Source organism: Lacerta agilis, chromosome 1, assembly GCF_009819535.1.
Source record: "Lacerta agilis isolate rLacAgi1 chromosome 1, rLacAgi1.pri, whole genome shotgun sequence".
NCBI classification, from domain to species: Eukaryota; Metazoa; Chordata; class Lepidosauria; order Squamata; family Lacertidae; genus Lacerta; species Lacerta agilis.
Genome location: NC_046312.1, coordinates 107401955 through 107420728, shown reverse-complemented (window position 1 = coordinate 107420728; position 18774 = coordinate 107401955). Strand labels below are relative to the sequence as shown.

The 18774-nt window shown below is 42.2% G+C and overlaps 1 protein-coding gene across 1 annotated transcript in view; it reads right to left on the bottom strand.

Moving 5' to 3' along the window:
- XIRP2 (xin actin binding repeat containing 2) overlaps positions 1-18774 on the bottom strand; it is a 68117-nt gene that overhangs the window by 11233 nt on the left and 38110 nt on the right. The window contains exons 4-5 of the mRNA XM_033166446.1: positions 3372-3485; positions 1523-1595 (exon numbers count right to left, since the gene is read on the bottom strand). Of these exons, the coding sequence (XP_033022337.1) occupies positions 1523-1595; positions 3372-3485 (187 nt within the window). The remainder of the gene's footprint in view (positions 1-1522; positions 1596-3371; positions 3486-18774) is intronic.

Below are 18774 nucleotides of genomic sequence, written 5' to 3'. Positions count from 1 at the left end.
AAACCCCCCCCCCAGTGCAAATTTCAAAGGACGGTTTGCATTTTTGTTTGCATATTATTTGGGATGTGCAAGTTACACCCTTGTGCAAATTAATTGAAACAAAGAATGAATTTAGTAGTTTATTGTACAAAACTCACATACAAAACTCACATATATGTACATTAGTGACGGATATGACCCCCGCTATTTTTAAGCAGCATTTGAACATGGTTTGGCATGGAGTCTACTACTTTCGAACAGTCACTGTTGATTTTCGGATCCCTGTACCACACTTGAATCAGCACCTGAATGAGCTTCTCCATAGTCGTACAGTCTACAGCATGGAGGCGACTTTTGCATATAGCCCCACAAATTCTCAATGAGATTTATGTCCAGGGAATTCCCTGGCCAATCAAGTACCTGTATTTGCTGCTCTGTCATGAATTTCTTCACCACTTTTGATGTGTAACAGGGGGCTAGGTCCTGCTACAATACCACAGTACTTTCAGGATACCTCTTTTCCAGCTCTGGAATAACTCTCTTTCATAGAACCTCAATATATTGTGGCAAGCACATCATTCCTTCTATTGGCTGCATGCTTCTGGCACCATGATGATCAACTGACATTTCGTGTTTGTTTTGAGTACAGGATTACGAGTAAGATAGAAAACATGCTTTGCTTCAATTAATTTGCACAAAGGTGTAGGTAGAGTCGCAAACTGGAGCAAATATCTCCTCCATTCCTACTTCAGGAATTCCCAAAGGCTTGGGCATTCCCAGTGGCGTGATTGGTTAGAAGATGCTACCAAAAACCAGCAGGGTGGATTTGATGGGCCTCTGGGTCAAAGTCTAGCCTGGAGACTCTATGGTTCTTATTCTGCACTATTTCTCTTGTACTGTATTGATAGCAGAGAACCTTACACAGATAAAAAGTCCTCGCCAAGAGCTGGAAGCACGATGAACCAGAGTTTATTTGCTGAGTGACATAGCAGCACCTCTTTCACATGTCAGATCAGAGCTGATTGAACACTGCAATAACAGGGACTGCGAGCCTTTATTAATTTCTGCCTAGGTGATCAGTCCAAAGGCAATTATATCCTTTGATATTCATGACATTTAAATATCTGCTAGGGGAATTGTTACAATAATAATAGAGAAAGAAAAATTGTTTGCCTAAGCCCAGGGCACTTGTGAAAAACACTCAAGCATATATTAGGTAATTTTAAGCACATCGCCATTCATATCAATGGGATGTATGAATGTGCTTAAGAGGAGATGCAAAGGTTTCTGGGCTGGAGTGAGTGTAAATAAACTTAATTATATCCTAATCTTTATGGCCACAATCCATCCAAAGTTAAGTCCCACTGATTTTGATGGATGATATTTAAGTAGGTGCTTAGTTCTCTAGTCAAAATTAATGGCACTCCCAGGACTTAATTGCGGACGGATTTTGTCTTTCATCCATATGCATACAACAGAATTTGCTGTGTGAAAGGGTAGCTATCGCTTCTTGCCTCCCAGTATATTCTCGGATTTCTCCTACCTGTTTCCTCAATGCTTTGAGTGACATTAGAAGCTCTCTTAGCCTCAGAAAAACCTTGTTCGTGATGAGAAACCTGCAAACACAAATACACACCACAAAATAATTAAATTAACCAAATCTCAATGTGAAAAATATATATATTTTAATTTGATCTATCATATGCTTTATGCGACTCTGGGCGGAGGAGGAACAAGTGCTTTAAGGAGGGAACGGTGTGAGTCCTTCCTCGAATAGAACTGATTCCCTGTAGTTATCTGTGAGACAGAAAATCAGCAGTTAAAATTTCACCTCTGCCAAAAATTCACAAGGTAGGCAAGTTGCCATCTCGTCATCTCTTGAAGTGCATTTATTTATGTATTTTATTGATGCATATACCACTATTTATAAATATGTAAGAGCAATACTTGACAGTGCTTGAATTGGGGGGATAGAGAGGGTCCAGCCCCCCTTATTTTAGGGGTCAGTCCTCCTACATGGCTAAGCTTAGGATGTTAGGGGATGAGAGATTTATTTAAGATCCCCCCCGCCACCCCCCATCCCCATAATTTAAGCCCCAGTATTTGGAAATACCACCACCACCACCATTATCTCAAAGCATTCTGTGATAATACTGGGACAATAATTCTAGCCTACCTTACAGGGCAGTTTTAAGGATTACTGAGACAAAGTATGTGAAGTGCTTTGAGGACTCAATAACTTCTATTTGAATGCAGAAAGCATCAAATAAAGTGACTGAATTTGGAGCAGCACACACAAACAGCACAATCAGTGCAGCCAGTGGTTGGTTTGTTTGTTTTTTTGAGGCGGTACACGCTGGTACAGTGTACACCACCTCTCCCCCCACCTTGCCACTGTTTGCCCACCCCCCTCACTCCTCTCACACTATTGCTGCCACTGCCTCCATTGCTGCCAATGCTTCCCGGGCTTGGGGAACAAGGAACAAGGCTCTGTCAGGATTCTGACTCCCTGCTGCCTCATTCCCTAAGCCCAGGAAACACTTGCCTGGCCTTGGGAAGGATGCAGCAGCATGCCGGGACCCTGATGGAGCCTGACAGACCCTCACACCCTCATCTCCCAAGCTGGACAAGCACGTCCTGGGCTCAGGGAACGAGGCCCTGCCAGCATCCTGGAGCCTGAAATGAGAGGGCTCTTGGACCCTGTCAGAGCCCTCCTGCCTCCATCCCAAAGCTGTGCAAGTGCTTCCTGCGCTTAGGGAATGAGGCAGGAGTCTCTCCCGGGATCCTGGAGCCCCGCTGCCTCCTTCCCTGAGCATGTGCAGAGTGCCCCCCCTTTGCCCACTTGGCTGTCCCTCCTCCAGCCATTTCTAGACAGTGAGTGCCAGCACCTTATTTTCTAGAGAGTGAAAAGCACTGGGTACAGCAATACAAACTTACACGTCGGTGCAGACATCTGGACCAGCCGTTCTTTAATTTCTGTATAAAAGTGCCTCATTTTATAGTTGCAACACTTGTACCCATTTAGCATGGGGCAACCCAAAGAGGAGAGACCAAAGAAGAAAGTGGAAATGGGTTTGAGGAGGCACGGGTGTGGTTAACAGGAAGGTGTCAAAGAAGGAAAGCTGTGGTGAAAGGAGGAAGGGGCAATGTCCAATGGGACCCCCACAAACCTGAAGCCTGCCCTGCCAAGTGGCAACATTTTTGCACAAATACTTTTATCAGTGGTATTTCAGTTATTTCCTGAGAGTCTTTGAGGGACGGGTAATGAGTATAGGTGCAAATTGTCCCATATAAAACTCCTCCTTGCCACCAAAGCAAGGACAGGTGCCGTAAGCAGCAGAGGGCAAAAGTGGCACAGGCAAAATGGTATCTCATTGCATTGATACAGTTACCTTTTCTGATTGAAAGGCTTCCCGCTGAGTTGCCTTTGATGCCACCTCGTTCACTCTGGTTTCTGTGCTGCTTCTGCTGCTTGACATTGTGGCTTGGCTTCGACTTGTCACCTTCTGAAGATGAATAGAAAACAATTCCACATTGGCAAGTTTACGGTACACTTAAACAAACACTTTCTTATTTTCTTTTAATTTCCTTTTATTTCTTGTGCCCGGGCCTTTCCTCATACAGAGCCCACAGGGACTAACACCACTCATAAAGCACAGCATTTAAAAAAAATACAATTTGCAATGCAACACAATCAGTGACACAGGTTGACCAGGAGGGCCACTCCCGGGTTGCCCTGAAGGCCTGCAAAAAGAAATGGTTCTAAAGCCAGTGCATGAATCAATACACAATGTGGGTGAGAACCAGATCTGTACTGGGAGGGAGTTCCATAAATAGAACTGCATCTATAATCATAAAGGATTCTACGGTATAGAAGAGGAAACAGCCAGTTATTTAGTAATAGGGTATAACTCATAATATAATTGGCAAGGATAAGATAAAAAATAATAATACTGGGATGGCTTTTGCCATAACACACATTGTGGTTTCATTACTATAGTGCATCCAGGAGATTTCCTTTGCTAGGCTTTGTGGCATAAGATATGTATTAAAAGTAGTAGTACAGGACACAGTGACCTGGGTTTTAATGGAAGCTCTGTTGATTTAATCGTCAAATTCCTATTTACAAGCAAGTACGTGACTGGAATAAATAGGAGAAAGTTCCCCAACTTGAAGATGATGTGAAGGTCTTGTTCGGAGGATGTAAATATGTGGAGCTAGAAGTCCCAGCAGTTGGGACAGAGGAATATTTCTAGTGTTGCTAGAAATTGTTGCAGCTTAAATCCCCGACTACGAACCATAGCAACTCTTAATCTTTGTCTTCAATACAAGCTGTGCATTATGGCTCCTCGGCTCCTCAGATTTCAACCCTATTCGAGCTGAACAAGGACTCCCCCCCCACACCTTTCTACCCGATTTCTGCCACAGTGGGGGCAGCTGCCACAAAGAAGAAGGTTGTCCTCCCTCTTCTCTCCTCCTCCTCCTCCTCAGCAGTGGTGGCAGAGAAGGACACCTCTGTCATTTCCTACTTGCTCCCTGGTGCTTGGGATGCTGTTACTACAGTACCCCAAGACATTGGGGAATGGAGAGTGGAAAGAGACACCTCTTTCTTCCACCGCCACTGCCAAAGAAGAGGAAGGTGAGAAAGAGCACTGTGGTGTTTGTATGAATTGCTTTGGGTTGCTAGCCTCAGCCTGAGTCAAGACTGGAGAGTTCCCTCCGCACTGCCTGTTTCTCCAAGGGACAAATGAGGGAGGAGCCAATTCACATACCGGAAACTGTAAAGTAATGAGGTCTCCAGCAAACAGCATAATGGTGGGAAGCAGCATCTGCACTGTGCAGCAGTTATTATGACAATGTAGCTAGTTTTTTCAGCATGATGGCCATATACAGTGGCGGAGGAAGCCTCTTCGCCGCCCAGGGCGGCAGAGCGGAGGCACCCCCCTGGGGGTGGGGCATCACGGCGCATATGTTGTGACATCACAAGGCATGTCGGATGCACTGCGCATGCCTGGAATTTCAAGGCATGCATAGTGCATCCGGGCTGGCACTGCTGCTCCCGCGGCGAGCCAGCGGCAGCTTGTGGGGCTGCCCCGTCCGTCCGTAAAGAAGCATGGATGGGGTGCCGGGCGGTGGGGGAGTGGTGGGAGGGGCCTGGGAGTGTCACCCCCCTCACTGGAACCCGGGGCAGACCGTCCCCTACACCCCGCCCTTCCTATGCCACTGGCCATATACAAGCCCAAGTTAAATTCCTATGGATTTCAAGGGGAGCATTAGTACAAGTCAATAGGAATTAATAAAGGCTTAACTTTAGCTGGGCCGTGCACAAGAAGACTTCCCTTGCATTCCCTAAACAATGGCTAATTGGCCATTCCTGGGGTTGCTCAGTTGGTAGTTCTTGAGACACTTAATCTCAGGGTTGTGAGTTTGAGTCCCATATTGAGGAAAAGATTCCTGCATTGCAGGGGGTTGGACTAAATGACTCTCATGCTCCCTTCCAACTCTACAAGTCTATGATTCTATGATCCTCCTCGGATCCATGTTATCATGGATGTCCCTGCCAAATTTGCCTGGCTCTACAGATCTGTAGGACCTGGAGCACATGGAAATAGTCAGAGACACACAAATGGTTCTGGGTGTGATGGACTGTTCAACTCATGTTCCCAAAGCCCTTGGGCAGGGACAACGGGTATGGGGGTGATTTTCAAAGGAAATAATCTATTTCCTTGTTTGATAATTCATAGGTTCATAAATATTTCCTGACGTCCAAAGGGAAAGAGAGCATGCGAATTGCAGAATGTAAAGGTTTGAACTTTCCAACTGTTGCTTGCAATGGCAATTATGTTAAGCGGAGGCAACCATGAGGCTGGCCACAGGCAGAACAAAGCGTTCAAACTAAGTAGGAAGGGATGGTAGGAAGAATGGGCAAGATTATTTAGATGGGCCATTCCCCCCCCCGAAATGTAATTGTGGAAATGCTGTTGTAAAGTGATTTTCACATAAAAATAGCGTGTGGTAGAAAGCAAATGCAAGGGGGGGGAATCAATGCATGTCCCACAGGTAAGAACAGATGTTAAGAAGTGTTCAGGATTGATTTTTTTTTTTTTTTACATACAGAATTCTCTGGAGTAGATCACAGTTGAAAGGAAGCAGAAGTCAAGGAGTCTAGGTGGCATCATCAACTGGCATCTCTCTCATTTTGAGATCAACCTTAAAACTACATTATATTAAGCATTTTCCTAATTATGGTTCCATTAGGTATATAACTGGCAGTTCAAAGACAGCTAACAATGGTTAGTAAGTGTATGAGGGCTTGCTTTGTATTTATAGTTGAATCTTTCCTACAGTGCCAATGGGATTGTTATGTAGCTAAGTGGCTTGAGAGCTACAGGCGTTCCATTTACAATTTGCCTCATCTTTCTTCCTTGCCGAGACTGAGTGATGGGCACAGCACACAATTTGCAGGGAACACAACTGGTTCTATTCTACACGGTTCACCTACAGCTGTTGTTATCACAGTCTGTGCGCTTTTTATGTCCAGTGCCAAAAATAAAGGCTAAATTATAACTCCAAGTAACTTCATAGGGTAAAAGAAATGGGATGAGTTGCCAGTCTGGTCCAGGCACTCTTGAAGGAGATGGGGTTTCTGGATCCATGAAATCTGGGTCCATGTCTGGTTTTGGTACTTGTTCACCTTGCAGGATAACCTCTGTGGGGATCAAGGATAGAGCATGAGACTCTTAATCCAGGGTAGTGGGTTTGAGCCCCGCATTGTGGTTCCTTCCAACTCTACAATTTTTTTTATTCTAAGACAGGGGGAGTGTGACTCTGTTGATTCCCCTTGTCCTCGCAGCAATTGCTGTTACTGTGAACCATGGTATTAATTTGGAAAGGCTGTCCAAGCTGGATGAGGGTGGTATTTCATTGTGGTGGTTCCACTCATCCAAAATGTAGCCCTGGGGGATTTTCTGCTTCTGAGTTCTATCTTATCCACTTTTCTGTTCATCATCTACAAAAGACCACTGAATGGTCTTTTAATATATATTACTAATTTAATACATTACGGACTTGAAATTGAATCTGTTCACACACACACACAGAAGAGAGAGAAATTCTTCTTCATCCGTATATAAGAAGGTCCAATTTCAGGTCTGCCAACCATGTCCCTGTCCATTAAATGGAAGTTATGTGTACAACATTTTAGAGTCTTCTCACGACACAGATGCTGATAAGCAAGCACCGCATTAAAGATACTATTTTTTTTTGTAAGACTACACCACAGGAGATGTTGGACTACACAGCATGGGAGAATAACAGGTTCTCACCCATTTGGTAATGAACCGTATTAGTAATCAGCGTTGTTTAGTTTGTGTATCCATCACTTGCACTGACATCCTAATCATGTCCACTCAGAAGCTGGACCCACCCTCAGGGGAAATGGGTGCAGGATCGCAAGCCTCACCTACTATGCTCATCCTTTCATCTACCAGTCTTGGTCTGATTTTGTGCAGCCCTGGCAAAGAGCTGTCAATCCCCTTCAAGCAAATCCCAAAATAGAGTGGATGAGCCCTACACGTTAGTGACCAATATTATCTGTAATCACATTCTTCGGAGAGATGTACAGCCAGAGGTCTCTAAAGGGAATGATGATCATATTCTTCAGCAGTGACTCAGGTGCACTACCCTGGTTTTACTAGCAGTAATCCATTTTCCTGAGCTTTCTGTGCTTTTTTATGATGAGCCAAACTTCATATCAGTTGATGCTCTTTGTTATGGCACAATGTCCTCTGGTCTATAAGAATTCAGCTTTATCCCTTTCCATGGAGAAGGCTGCCTGCTCTTTGTCTGAGAGTGTTTGTATCTGACAGCCAGGTTTATGCCGTATTGACGGATTGGCCTCCTTACCCTTCAAAATCAATTTAGTAGCTGCGACTGAGATGATTTTTGGCCCCTTCAAGAACAGAAGAGGTTCTTTCCAATTTCACACACACACACACACACACACACACACACACACACACACACACACACAAAGATACCAGGCTCTGATGCAAAGATCCTGGTGTTTAGTAGTGGTCTGCATGCCTAGACACATTGTGAAGATAGTGAGAGAACAGTCCCCAACCTTCTCCAAACGATACGATCAGCACTGTCAAAACGGACAGCATCGACCATGCACAATGGTCGACCAATGCACACTGCAGGAACCCTACATCAGTCCTTGGTACCAGATGTAAGGGAAAAGTTCGTTTTAAAAAGGAACAAGTTCAAGTTCAACATGTCTGCAAAGGAGCTAATTCTAGCTCACAGCTGTCCCTTTGCAAAACAATGCTGCCGTGCTGAAGTATAAAACATACTTAAGAAGTCTAAGAAAACATCTAAACACACACACATGTGTGTGAATTTTGTTTCATTCATTTCCCCCAGCAATTAGGATCTTTAAACTACAAGGCCCAAAGCGTGAATGAATTTGAAGATGAACTAGAAATCATTCAAAGTTCTGCTCCAAAATGAACTTAATTCATGTTCAGCTCACTTGGCAATTATGGGAACTATTTTCAGATATAGTTCAGAAATTTTTGAACTCATTCACTGAATTTCATTAAACCAAACTAGGTCATCCCAAGGCCTGGTAAGAATTTGGCAAAAGGAACTGCAGGCATGACCCTCATTTGCACATGTGGATCCTTATCCATTAGGACTTCAGTCCTACACAAACAAACTAGGAGTATGCTCCATTTTTTTTTTTTTAAAAGGAGTATGCTCCATTTAATACAGTGGGACGTACATTTTAGCATACATATGCACAGGACTGAGGTTCACCGACGTTGCATGGTGCTGGATTGGGTGGTGGCATTCCATGCCAAAGAGTTTAATATTTGATTCTACAATTCTATGCAATTCTCTTTGCAATGTTAAGTTGTGAACGTATTGCAGTATATTTGTTTCTGAAGAGCAAGAGGCATATACCAGGCAGGTGATTCTTGGAGAGCAGATTATGCTTGCTTTGGTTTTCAGAACACTGGCTGCTACTCCTATCAGTGTTTGTTGCTTAAATGTCATTCAAAACTATTTCATTGTGTTCAATAGCATTGTGTGAAGGAGACAGGAGGGGGCTTCCTAGCAGTATTTACAACCAGAGTTTGAAAGCACTTCACCACATGCTGCTTTTTCTTCTTCTTTTTTACTTTTTCTTTTACTTAGAATTGAACACCACCCTGGTGGGAAAGTCAAATGAAAGAGCTCCATCTACCTGGCTCCTGCTAATGCATGGCTTTTTAGACCTATTTGAGTGTGCTGGTTGTGTGGGAAAGCTACACGAAAGCAGGATGGAATTACTAAGCCCTGTGTTGTAGTGCCCATTATTCTCTATGAGTTGGAGGATGAAATTTGAAATGCGTGGCCTGTTCTATGCTCTCCATATGATTCAGAACCTAAGTTTTGCAGAACAAAACTGTCCTTGCTGTAACTCCCTTTCCCCCCTGGTCCTTTACCTAACTTATTATCTGACTAAGAACTTTGGGTTCTATTGTTTCCCTGTTCTTGTGGTAGAAGTTTTCAGCATCCACTTCAATAACTCTGATGAATCAGATGCTTGATTTCATCTTGTGCTTTCTGGTTTGTATCCCCACCCCTCATTTTTCTACCTCTTTGGTTCACTCACAGATCATGTTTTGGATTTGGTAACAGTTTTTTTTCCTATATTTCCATTTTTTGATTGTCACCTTCTTTCTTTTTCTCTCATTCTTCTTTGTGCAAACCTCTTACTAGATCATTGAATTACCTTCAGGATCTGGATTTTGATGCCTTCGCCCCATTAGGTCCTTTAGTTAATATCTCTTGTTTATTTATTCCCTGCATATTCTTCCAGTGAGCTTCTTTCCCTATGTAGAGTAACTGCTCTTCTATATTGTTCCCATCATCCTTCTCCTACTTTGCCTTTAGTTCCTCATTGTAGTAACTTTGGTAATGAACTTAGGGCTGCTTTATAAGTTATGGGGCAAGACTAAACAAATTTCTTCTCCCTGGCATAAATTGATGTTCATCTCTTTTCTTCATTATTCTGCTCATCCTTAATACCGATTTGCCAAAATGAATTGTTTCTTTTCCTTCTTCTCCTTGCTTTTTAACTGTTAATTTTGTGCTCTACCTTTTTTCATCATCCTTCTCTCCCCCCCCCCCACGTCTCACATCTGAGTTTTTTGCTTAGTTCCCCTGTCCACCATAATAAATCAGCAGCTCCTGACTCTTCTATTTCTGTAACTTACACCTCCTGGTCCTTTATAGAACTCTTATCTCTAAACCTTCTCAACCAAATGGGTCATAGCTCATTGGCAGAGGACCTGCAGTGTATGGAGAAGGTCCCACATTCAATCCTGGGCATCTCCAGGGCTGGAAAAGACACCTAGTCAGTATAGACAATATTGAGCTGGACAGATCATCTAAAGAAATAGCAGTGGAAGAAGGAAAGCAATGAGCAGAAGAAATAAAGGAAGCTGCTTTGCTACAAGGCAGATTCCTGTGCCTCCTCTTATGCCTCTTGATTTTCTTCTTTCTCTACTATTTCGTCAGATCTTTCTGGTTTTGTCCTCACCCAAACCTACACCCAGTCCTTTTTGATCCCATTTCTTCTTCTTTTCATTAAACATATTGCTTTAGCTCATTTTGCTTTCTTTCTCTAACTAATCCCTCCTTGGTTTCTGGTTAGTTTTCTTTGACCTTTAAATCTAATTTTAATTTATCATTTAAAAAAAGAACACAGAAGAGTCAGCAATGGTTGATTCTTCTTCACTTGCTATTGGCTAGTTTTTCATCTTGCTTTTCGGTGGCATCCAGTGTTAGTCGAACTTAAAGCAAACCCATTTAAATCAGTGGTCGTCTGTTGAATTCAGTGGGCCTAGTCTGACAATCACTAACATTGGATATCTCCCTTTGATTCTTAATTACTTGAACAAATCTTATTTGAATTTTATCAAATACTCCTTTTGAGTCTTATCAATTAGATCTTCATGCTAACACAACAGAAACAATGTTCTTTTCCTTAGCTAATTTATCTGAATGCCCCTTGTATGCTGATTTCTTCCTGATCTCTCCTCTGAATTAAATATTATTAGTAATTCTCTTCTACCTTCTGTTTTCAATATTGGTAATCATACTCTTCTTTCTTCCTTGCATGAGTCTAGTTTCATGGCTCTCTTTCATCTTGGCTTTCATCATTAATTTTTTTTAACTATGCTTGTGTTTCTATTATTTTAAATTCCTAAAGATTCTGATTCAGGCCATTGGATTCTTTTTGTTTACCTTCATTAGAGTTTAGGTTCTCTCATTTAGTCTTTTCATATTGATCAGCATGTTCAGGACGATATCCAGCTACTCTTTTCTATTTCTGATCTGTCTTCTTTTGCCGATCTTTTGTCATGTCTTCCTGCTGCTTCCACATGGCAGCCTGCTCATTCTTTGAAGTTAAATCTTCAAACAGAAAACAGAATATCTTATTTTTCCTGTCTCTTCTCTTCCCGTTCTTTCTGCTTCTTTGATTTATGGCTGATGTTATCAGTTGTCCTTCTCTTCGAACCAGAGATCTCGGAACCTTTCCCTTCTTTTTTCTTCACAGACTTTATTTTCAGCTAAGCTCTGTCATTTTCAGTTGTCAAAGCCAGCTAAAATTCATTCATTTCTTTTTGTTTATTCTGTCCATCCTTTGAATCATTCTCTTATTTTCTGACACTTGGATTATTGCAGTGCTCTTTTGGTTGGTCTTCTGAATTACCCTCATTTCTGTCACCTGCCTTATTTTTCCTCACACAAATATGATCATGTTTCTCTGCCTTTGATTCCTCTTCAGTGGTTACCCTTTTCTTTTCACATTCAATTTATGATTCTGCAACTTGTCACAAAATGTATTCATTCTTGGACTTCCTGTTTTGCAGCAAACCCAGCAAGTCGCCCCCTTGGGTGCTCTGATGTTTGGGAGGGATCCCAGACGAAGATTAATGGGTAAGGGGCATGTCTCCCCTAACCTTTGGAGGGTATCAAAAGGGCACGACCCACAGTCGTCCATTAATGCCTCTTTGGTAACAACTGGATTGACTGTCTGTTAAGCACTCAGAAGAGAATAAACTGTTGACTTGGATTTAATGGAACTGAGGATTGGCAGGATGGGCTGCAGGAAAATTAACTAGTTTAGGGAGGAGGATGGAGAGGAGATATGGATTTTGTTTAGATTACATCAGCCCACTCCCTTGAAGCTTGAAGTTGGAAATAAGAATAGTGAAAGGGACAGGATAGACCATGCAGTGTATTTCAACTTGACAGCTTCTGAGACTTTCAGATAGAAAAGAAGAGATATGGATTGAGTTTATTTATTAATGAGCTGGTTGTATGTAAAACTAAAGAATAAATTTGGCGAAATCTGAAGGGTGGGTGACGCTGTGTATATTTTTACAAAAAAATTCTAGGGGTTTCACTTTCATCCTCTGCACACCACACCAGTGAGGCTGAGTTGTTGATTACTGGGGCCAGATGTCAGATAGCAATGCTCAAGGCCATGTTAAGGAGGAATGGGTGTATGTTGTCTGGGAGGAAGCAAGATCTGTTTTTCTCAGGCAAAGAGTTACTCAAGAGGAATCAGAATGAAATGTTTGAAAATTGATGAACGACTATTATAGATAGATAGAAGAGGATTTACTCTACTCGACTATTTTGAGGACAGGTTATAACAATGTATAAAAGCCATAGCAGAAATTGGTAATTGAACAGGTGATATGTAGAGGCGAAGGGATGAATGTATTTTGATTTACCGTTGGAAAAGTTATTTTATTGGGAGCGGCAAAGGAGGAAGGAAAATAGAAGGGACATCTGGGGTGGGTGGGAAATCCACTTTTAAATTTGTATTGAATTTGTATTAATTTGGTGACAATTTGTTAAAAATTATGGAAAATCAATAAAAATAATTGGCAAAAAATGTATTCATTCTCTAGATCCTGCTCACCTTCTTCTCTGGTTTCTCTATATTCTACTTTCCTTCCTTTTCATTTTTCTGCTTCTTATTATTTGTCACATGCTGGTCTTCTTCCTCTCATGCTTCATGCTTTCCCCCCACTTTTCTCCTTCATTATGGAACTCTTTAGCAAACAATATTTGTTAAATTAATTCTCATGTTTTTTGATTCTAAAATGCCTTTAAAATACAATTCTCTAATCAAATCTGAAATATATACTGAAATCCTAATCCTCTTTAACGATGAGTAACCCCAATTTAATTTAATAGGTCTTATTTCTGAGTATACATGGTTTGGATGGTGTTATAAGTTCATTTGAAGTGGTGCTTGCTTCTGAGTAGATATATACAATACATAACTGCACTGACTTGTCTATTTCAGCTAGTTGCTTGCTGCCTTCTCCAGTGTTTAGCTTCATTTTTAGCATATTATTTCAGTATTAACAGATTGTTGTCTTACATAGATAGTAAGACCACTAGGTAAGACCTGTCTTTGGGTCAAATGGAAAAGAGGTAGCCATAATCAGAGGTGTAGCAAGGTCTGGTGGTACCCAGTGTGGCGGCGGGGGCAGCGGGGTGATAAGAGGCACACGGGGGGTGGCAGGGCAATCCCCCTGCGGTGTGCCTTTTTGTCACCCCCCCAGGGATTGCATCTGGGGTGGACTGCCTCCACCCCCCTTCCTATACCCCTGGCCATATTGAGTCTCCAAAATAGATTGTTGTTGTTTAGTCGTTTAGTAATTTCCGTCTCTTTGTGACCCCATGGACCAGAGCACGCCAGGCACTCCTGTCTTCCACTGCCTCCCACAGTTTGGACCAACTCATGTTGGTAGCTTCAAGAACACTGTCCAACCATCTCGTCTTCTGTCATCCCCTTCTCCTTCTGCCCTCCATCTTTTCCAACATCAGGGTCTTTTCTAGGGAGTCTTCTCTTCTCATGAGGTGGCCAAAGTATTGGAGCATCAGCTTCCGGATCTGTTATTTCAGTGAGCACTCAGGGCTGATTTCCTTCAGAATGGATAGGTTTGATCTTCTTGCAGTCCATGGGACTCCCAAGAGTCTCCTCGAGCACGATAATTCAAAAGCATCATTTTTTTTGGTGATCAGCCTTCTTTATGGTCCAGCTCTCACTTCCATACATCACTGCTGGGAAAACCATAGCTTTAACTATACGGACCTTGTATTGCAAATTCACTGGGATGTATGTCACTGGAATACAATGGGACTGAGACCTGGGTTAAATGTGAAACAGGTTCCATGCACCTGGTGTCACGCCTGTTGGCATCTACATGTGCAGCATTAGTATACAAGTGATCTGTGCCTCAGGAGTATTTTGTGCTAGCTTGTTCATTATGTACACATAACCAGTGACACTGTGTGCGTATTTCCTTTTCTTTCTTTTTTTGCTCAGCACATTTAAAACAGGCTGTATTTCTGTAAATGCGGAAGCTGGTATAATCTGACAGATGGAGGCTTTCACATGGCATCTTTAGTTTGCTTCCAGCACAGCCATGATGTGCATTTTGTGGCCTTTAGCAAGTCAGCACTACCTATCCCACCAGGATGCCATGAGGATGAAAGGAGATCATTGCAAGTGTGCCACCCTGAGTTCTTCAGAAGCCAGAATAGGAGGATTACTAATAAATATATTTCTTGCTATCCAGAGACGAGTGATGTTTGCCCTTTAGTTGGACTTTGCTTTCAGTTCTGCTGGAAGCAAGTACTAACCATTATTCAGCCACTTGTTTTATGTGAAGAACTGCACATAGCTCAAAAGCTTGCACAACTAATATGCAATAACTTTGGAATAAAATGATATCAGTGCTCAAATTATAGACAGCAGAAGAGAATCAGAGTTGCATAAAGAGGAGTCATCCACTCCTGAGGCTTCTGTACCACTCACTGGGGAATTGGACCAGGTTCACTGTGTGCTCCTACAGAGGCTTGGGCTGATGATTTGGAAGCCATGGAACCTGAGGCTGTGTTCTGGAGTCTGCAGAGCTTAGGTCCTTAAGAGACGCTATTAGCCCCAAGACAGATAGAGAAATCAGACTTGCCCAGCAATGCAAGGAGAACATCAGCAGGAAGGTCACAGAAAGAGTAAGTACTTGTCTTCAGACAGAGTGCTGGCCAGAACCACAGATGTCAGGCCAAGCTGGTGGAGCCTGGGGAAGGTAGACTGAATAAAGAGATGCATTAGGTCTCAGTTCATCTCCAGTCTTCCTCATAGCAAGTTGCTCACTTGGAGCTATCCATGGTGCTGCAACCACAGAACTGCCTTATTGCCTCATGGGTACCAACATGTGTATGGTCAGAAGCACCTTCCACTCCTACACTCAGGGTGGGGTGAGTTAAAGCCAAGTCTGTGTCCTGGATCCAAAATGTTCCTCCTAGTACAATATTTTTAAGATCCACAGCAAATAATTTGAATGAATGCTCACAGAGGAAATCATTCAAGGTGGATCCTGTCGGTGATCAGAAAAGAGCTAGCCTTCTTCCAGCTGCCTCCCAGATCTTACAATGTCATGGAACTGATATGCTTTCCTGGTTCGTTGCTAGCTTTCAAAAACGAAGATTTAACTTGCTTTCCACTGTTTATTGCCAAATATTCCTTCTAGAACAAAGATCTTTTATAGTAAGACCATACTGTGTGCTCCTACACAGCAAACATAGCAGTCTGAAAGGAGAGGCAAACAGCTATTGATCTGAAAGCTACAGTATGAAAGAAAATTAACTGAAAAATCAGGTAATTTTTGCCTATTTGACTCTAATGCACAACAATAACATTAGCAGATCCCCCCCCCCCAAGGAGCATGAGCTCAACAATCGTTATTATTTCTAACTGAGGTGATGCATGCTTCAAGCCCAATGTTTAAAATGCATCTTGATCAAACTTCTATTGCTCTCTGTGGTACATTGCATTGAATATTGACCTAAGATACCAAGTTATATAAGGACAGGATGCCAGCCTGGATTTCCTTGTTACCATTAGCTACGTGAATCCTGGCTTACAATAGGGCAACACAGCAGACTTGATCTTTATATTTGCTCGGGTGGCTTAAAACAGCTTTCAAACTGGGAATGCATCACATTGATTAAAAGGAATTGAATAATTTCCTGTGACAGGCTATGGATTCCCTTAAGAGTTGTCAGAAATCTGTGGACAGAAAACCCATGCAGTTTCAGAAGGGGAAGTGAATGCATAACTTGATTAGATGAGATTTTTTTGCTGGAGGCTACTCTCCCTGCCTGTCTCCCATATACCTCAAGGGATATGACTACCATATGCATTTCGATCTACACTTATTTTTAGCATTAGGTTTACTTTAAGTAAGTGAAATGCACTATAAGCATAGGCAAGTACCAGTTGAGATTGCGCCCGTGAGAGTGTGGTACATTACTGACAAATCACGTTAAATCAAATGGCGAGCACCTTTTTTCTTTTACTAGGGGTGTGTATTATTTATGATTCTACAGAAGAGAAAGCTCCATTGGATATAAATACAGCACCATCAATGAAAGCAGCAGAAGAAATAGAGTTGAGCTCCTAAAGGATTAGCAACCCCCTATATAATATATCCAAGGTGATGGTATGGACCAGTGGTAAGTGATGAATGCCCCCTCACTATTACAGACCCATCCACAGGCCAGGAAACTCTGAGTAAACATGCAGAGGACCAAGCTCTTGTTTTTATCCATACAGTCGCTCTTTCTGCTCTGCCCTATTCTATTAAGACCAAAAAGACTATGGTGGTTTGTTTGTTTTTTAGCCTTGCAGCACATATTGCTGCTAATAGGATTTATTTGTATAAAGCCTGCATACAGAGAAGAAGAAGAAGAAGAAGAAGAAGAAGAAGAAGAAGAAGAAGAAGAAGAAGAAGAAGAAGAGTTTGGATTTGATATCCCGCTTTATCACTACCAGAATGAGTCTCAAAGTGGCTAACATTCTCCTTTCCCTTCCTCCCCCACAACAAACACTCTGTGAGGTGAGTGGGGCTGAGAGACTTCAGAGAAGTGTGACTAGCCCAAGGTCACCCAGCAGCTGCATGTGGAGGAGCGGAGACGCGAACCCGGTTCACCAGATTACGAGTCTACCACTCTTAACCACTACACCACACTGGCAAAGTGTAGACAAAGAAGATGCCTAGAGGTCTGCACTTGCTTTGGGTTTTTTGGTTGTTGTTTTTTAACAAATCTGTACTAGGTAAACTGATTTCTTCTTCATGTTGCATTTGAAAATTCAATTAAGAGTGGTGTAATTCACGGGGCATTACTAATTGGGCAAAAGCTTCTTTTCAGTCTCAAGAAGTTGAAAGTTTAGTATTACACTAAACTTCTATTGCATGCACATCCTATCTCCTGCTGTAAACCAGCCCCCCCCCACTTGGGTCTCCAGCTGTTTTTGAACTACAATACCCATCATCCCTGACCACCACTGACCCTGCTAGCTAGGAATGATGGGAGTTGTAGTCCAAAAACAGCTGGAGACACAAGTTTGAGAAACATTGCTATAAATACTACACAAAGAAGATGATATTTTTGGTTTATTGTGGGGAACCTGCCAGGTTCTCTCCCCCTTCCCATCTCCATTCAAATCTAGTCCTTGGCTGAAGTATTTGGCCCAGTCATTTTCATACATTTTGAGGAGGTGGGGAATGTCCTCCGATGACTGGATTAATCTTTGGGGGAATGGACAAATTGTTAATAATTTTGATCGTTGATTCAAGGTGCTCTCAGTTTGTTCATTTCTTTTTAAAAAAACAATAGAAATGGCTTTCCACAGTGTGGCTGGTCAGGCTCCATTCTCGGGACAGACTGCTCTTTGGGAATAATGCTACATCATGACATGTACAATATAGGTATTTCTTATACACATTACTTGACTGGAGAAGTTACCTGCGGAGAAGTGCAAATTTTGAGAGTTGGCTGTGTTTTGATTTGCATATTGTTAAGTGTGAATTAAGTAAGTTTGCCTTTAAATGAAAACTGGATCAAATCCCCCCCAAATTCCCAGTTAAAAAGTAACATGGGAAGTAATTATTAACTACATGGAAGGGAACAGCTATTTCTGACCAGCCTGGAGAGATCAGGGAACTGCTAACATGGCATAAAGTACCTGAAGATAAAGTCCAGTATCAATAAAAACACTTTTAACACACTGTAAAAGACTTTATTTACGCTTGTTTTGGTTGACCTCTATAACTCACTCCTGGTTTTTCTGCTGAGCCATGTTAAACTTGCACCAATGAAATGTACCGTGCCACAGAGAGCTGTCAGAATGGTTCATTGTATCACCATAGCTGACAGAATTTCTGACTGTAGATATGAGATGGTCTGAGGAAATTGCATATGCAAACCTATTAAATATAGGCCTTTTGTGTTTCACACCTTTAACTATTTTGGCTTTTTTCTCCCTCAAGTTTCACTTAAATTTGCTTTCCTGTAATGGAGGGTTAGCTAACCTGGCGCCATCCACCTGCTGTTGTACTCCTGCTCCCTGTAGTACCACCCAGCTTGGTTAATAGCCAGAAATGATTGTAGCTGAAGTCCAGCAATATCTGAGGAGCACCACATCGCCCACTTAAAGCACGGAATGTCTATGTAGTGCACGTAAAATGTTTAAACAAAATAACCCTCTAGAATCAGGACACTTAAAATCTATCCTAGAAAAAGAAAACTACCTTTAATGCCTGCCAAAATAGGAAAGTCTTTTCCAAGCATCTGAAGCTTACCAGAGAGAGAGGGTGCCTGCCTAATCTCAATTGGAAGGGGGTTCCATAGGATTTTGCCCAAAAT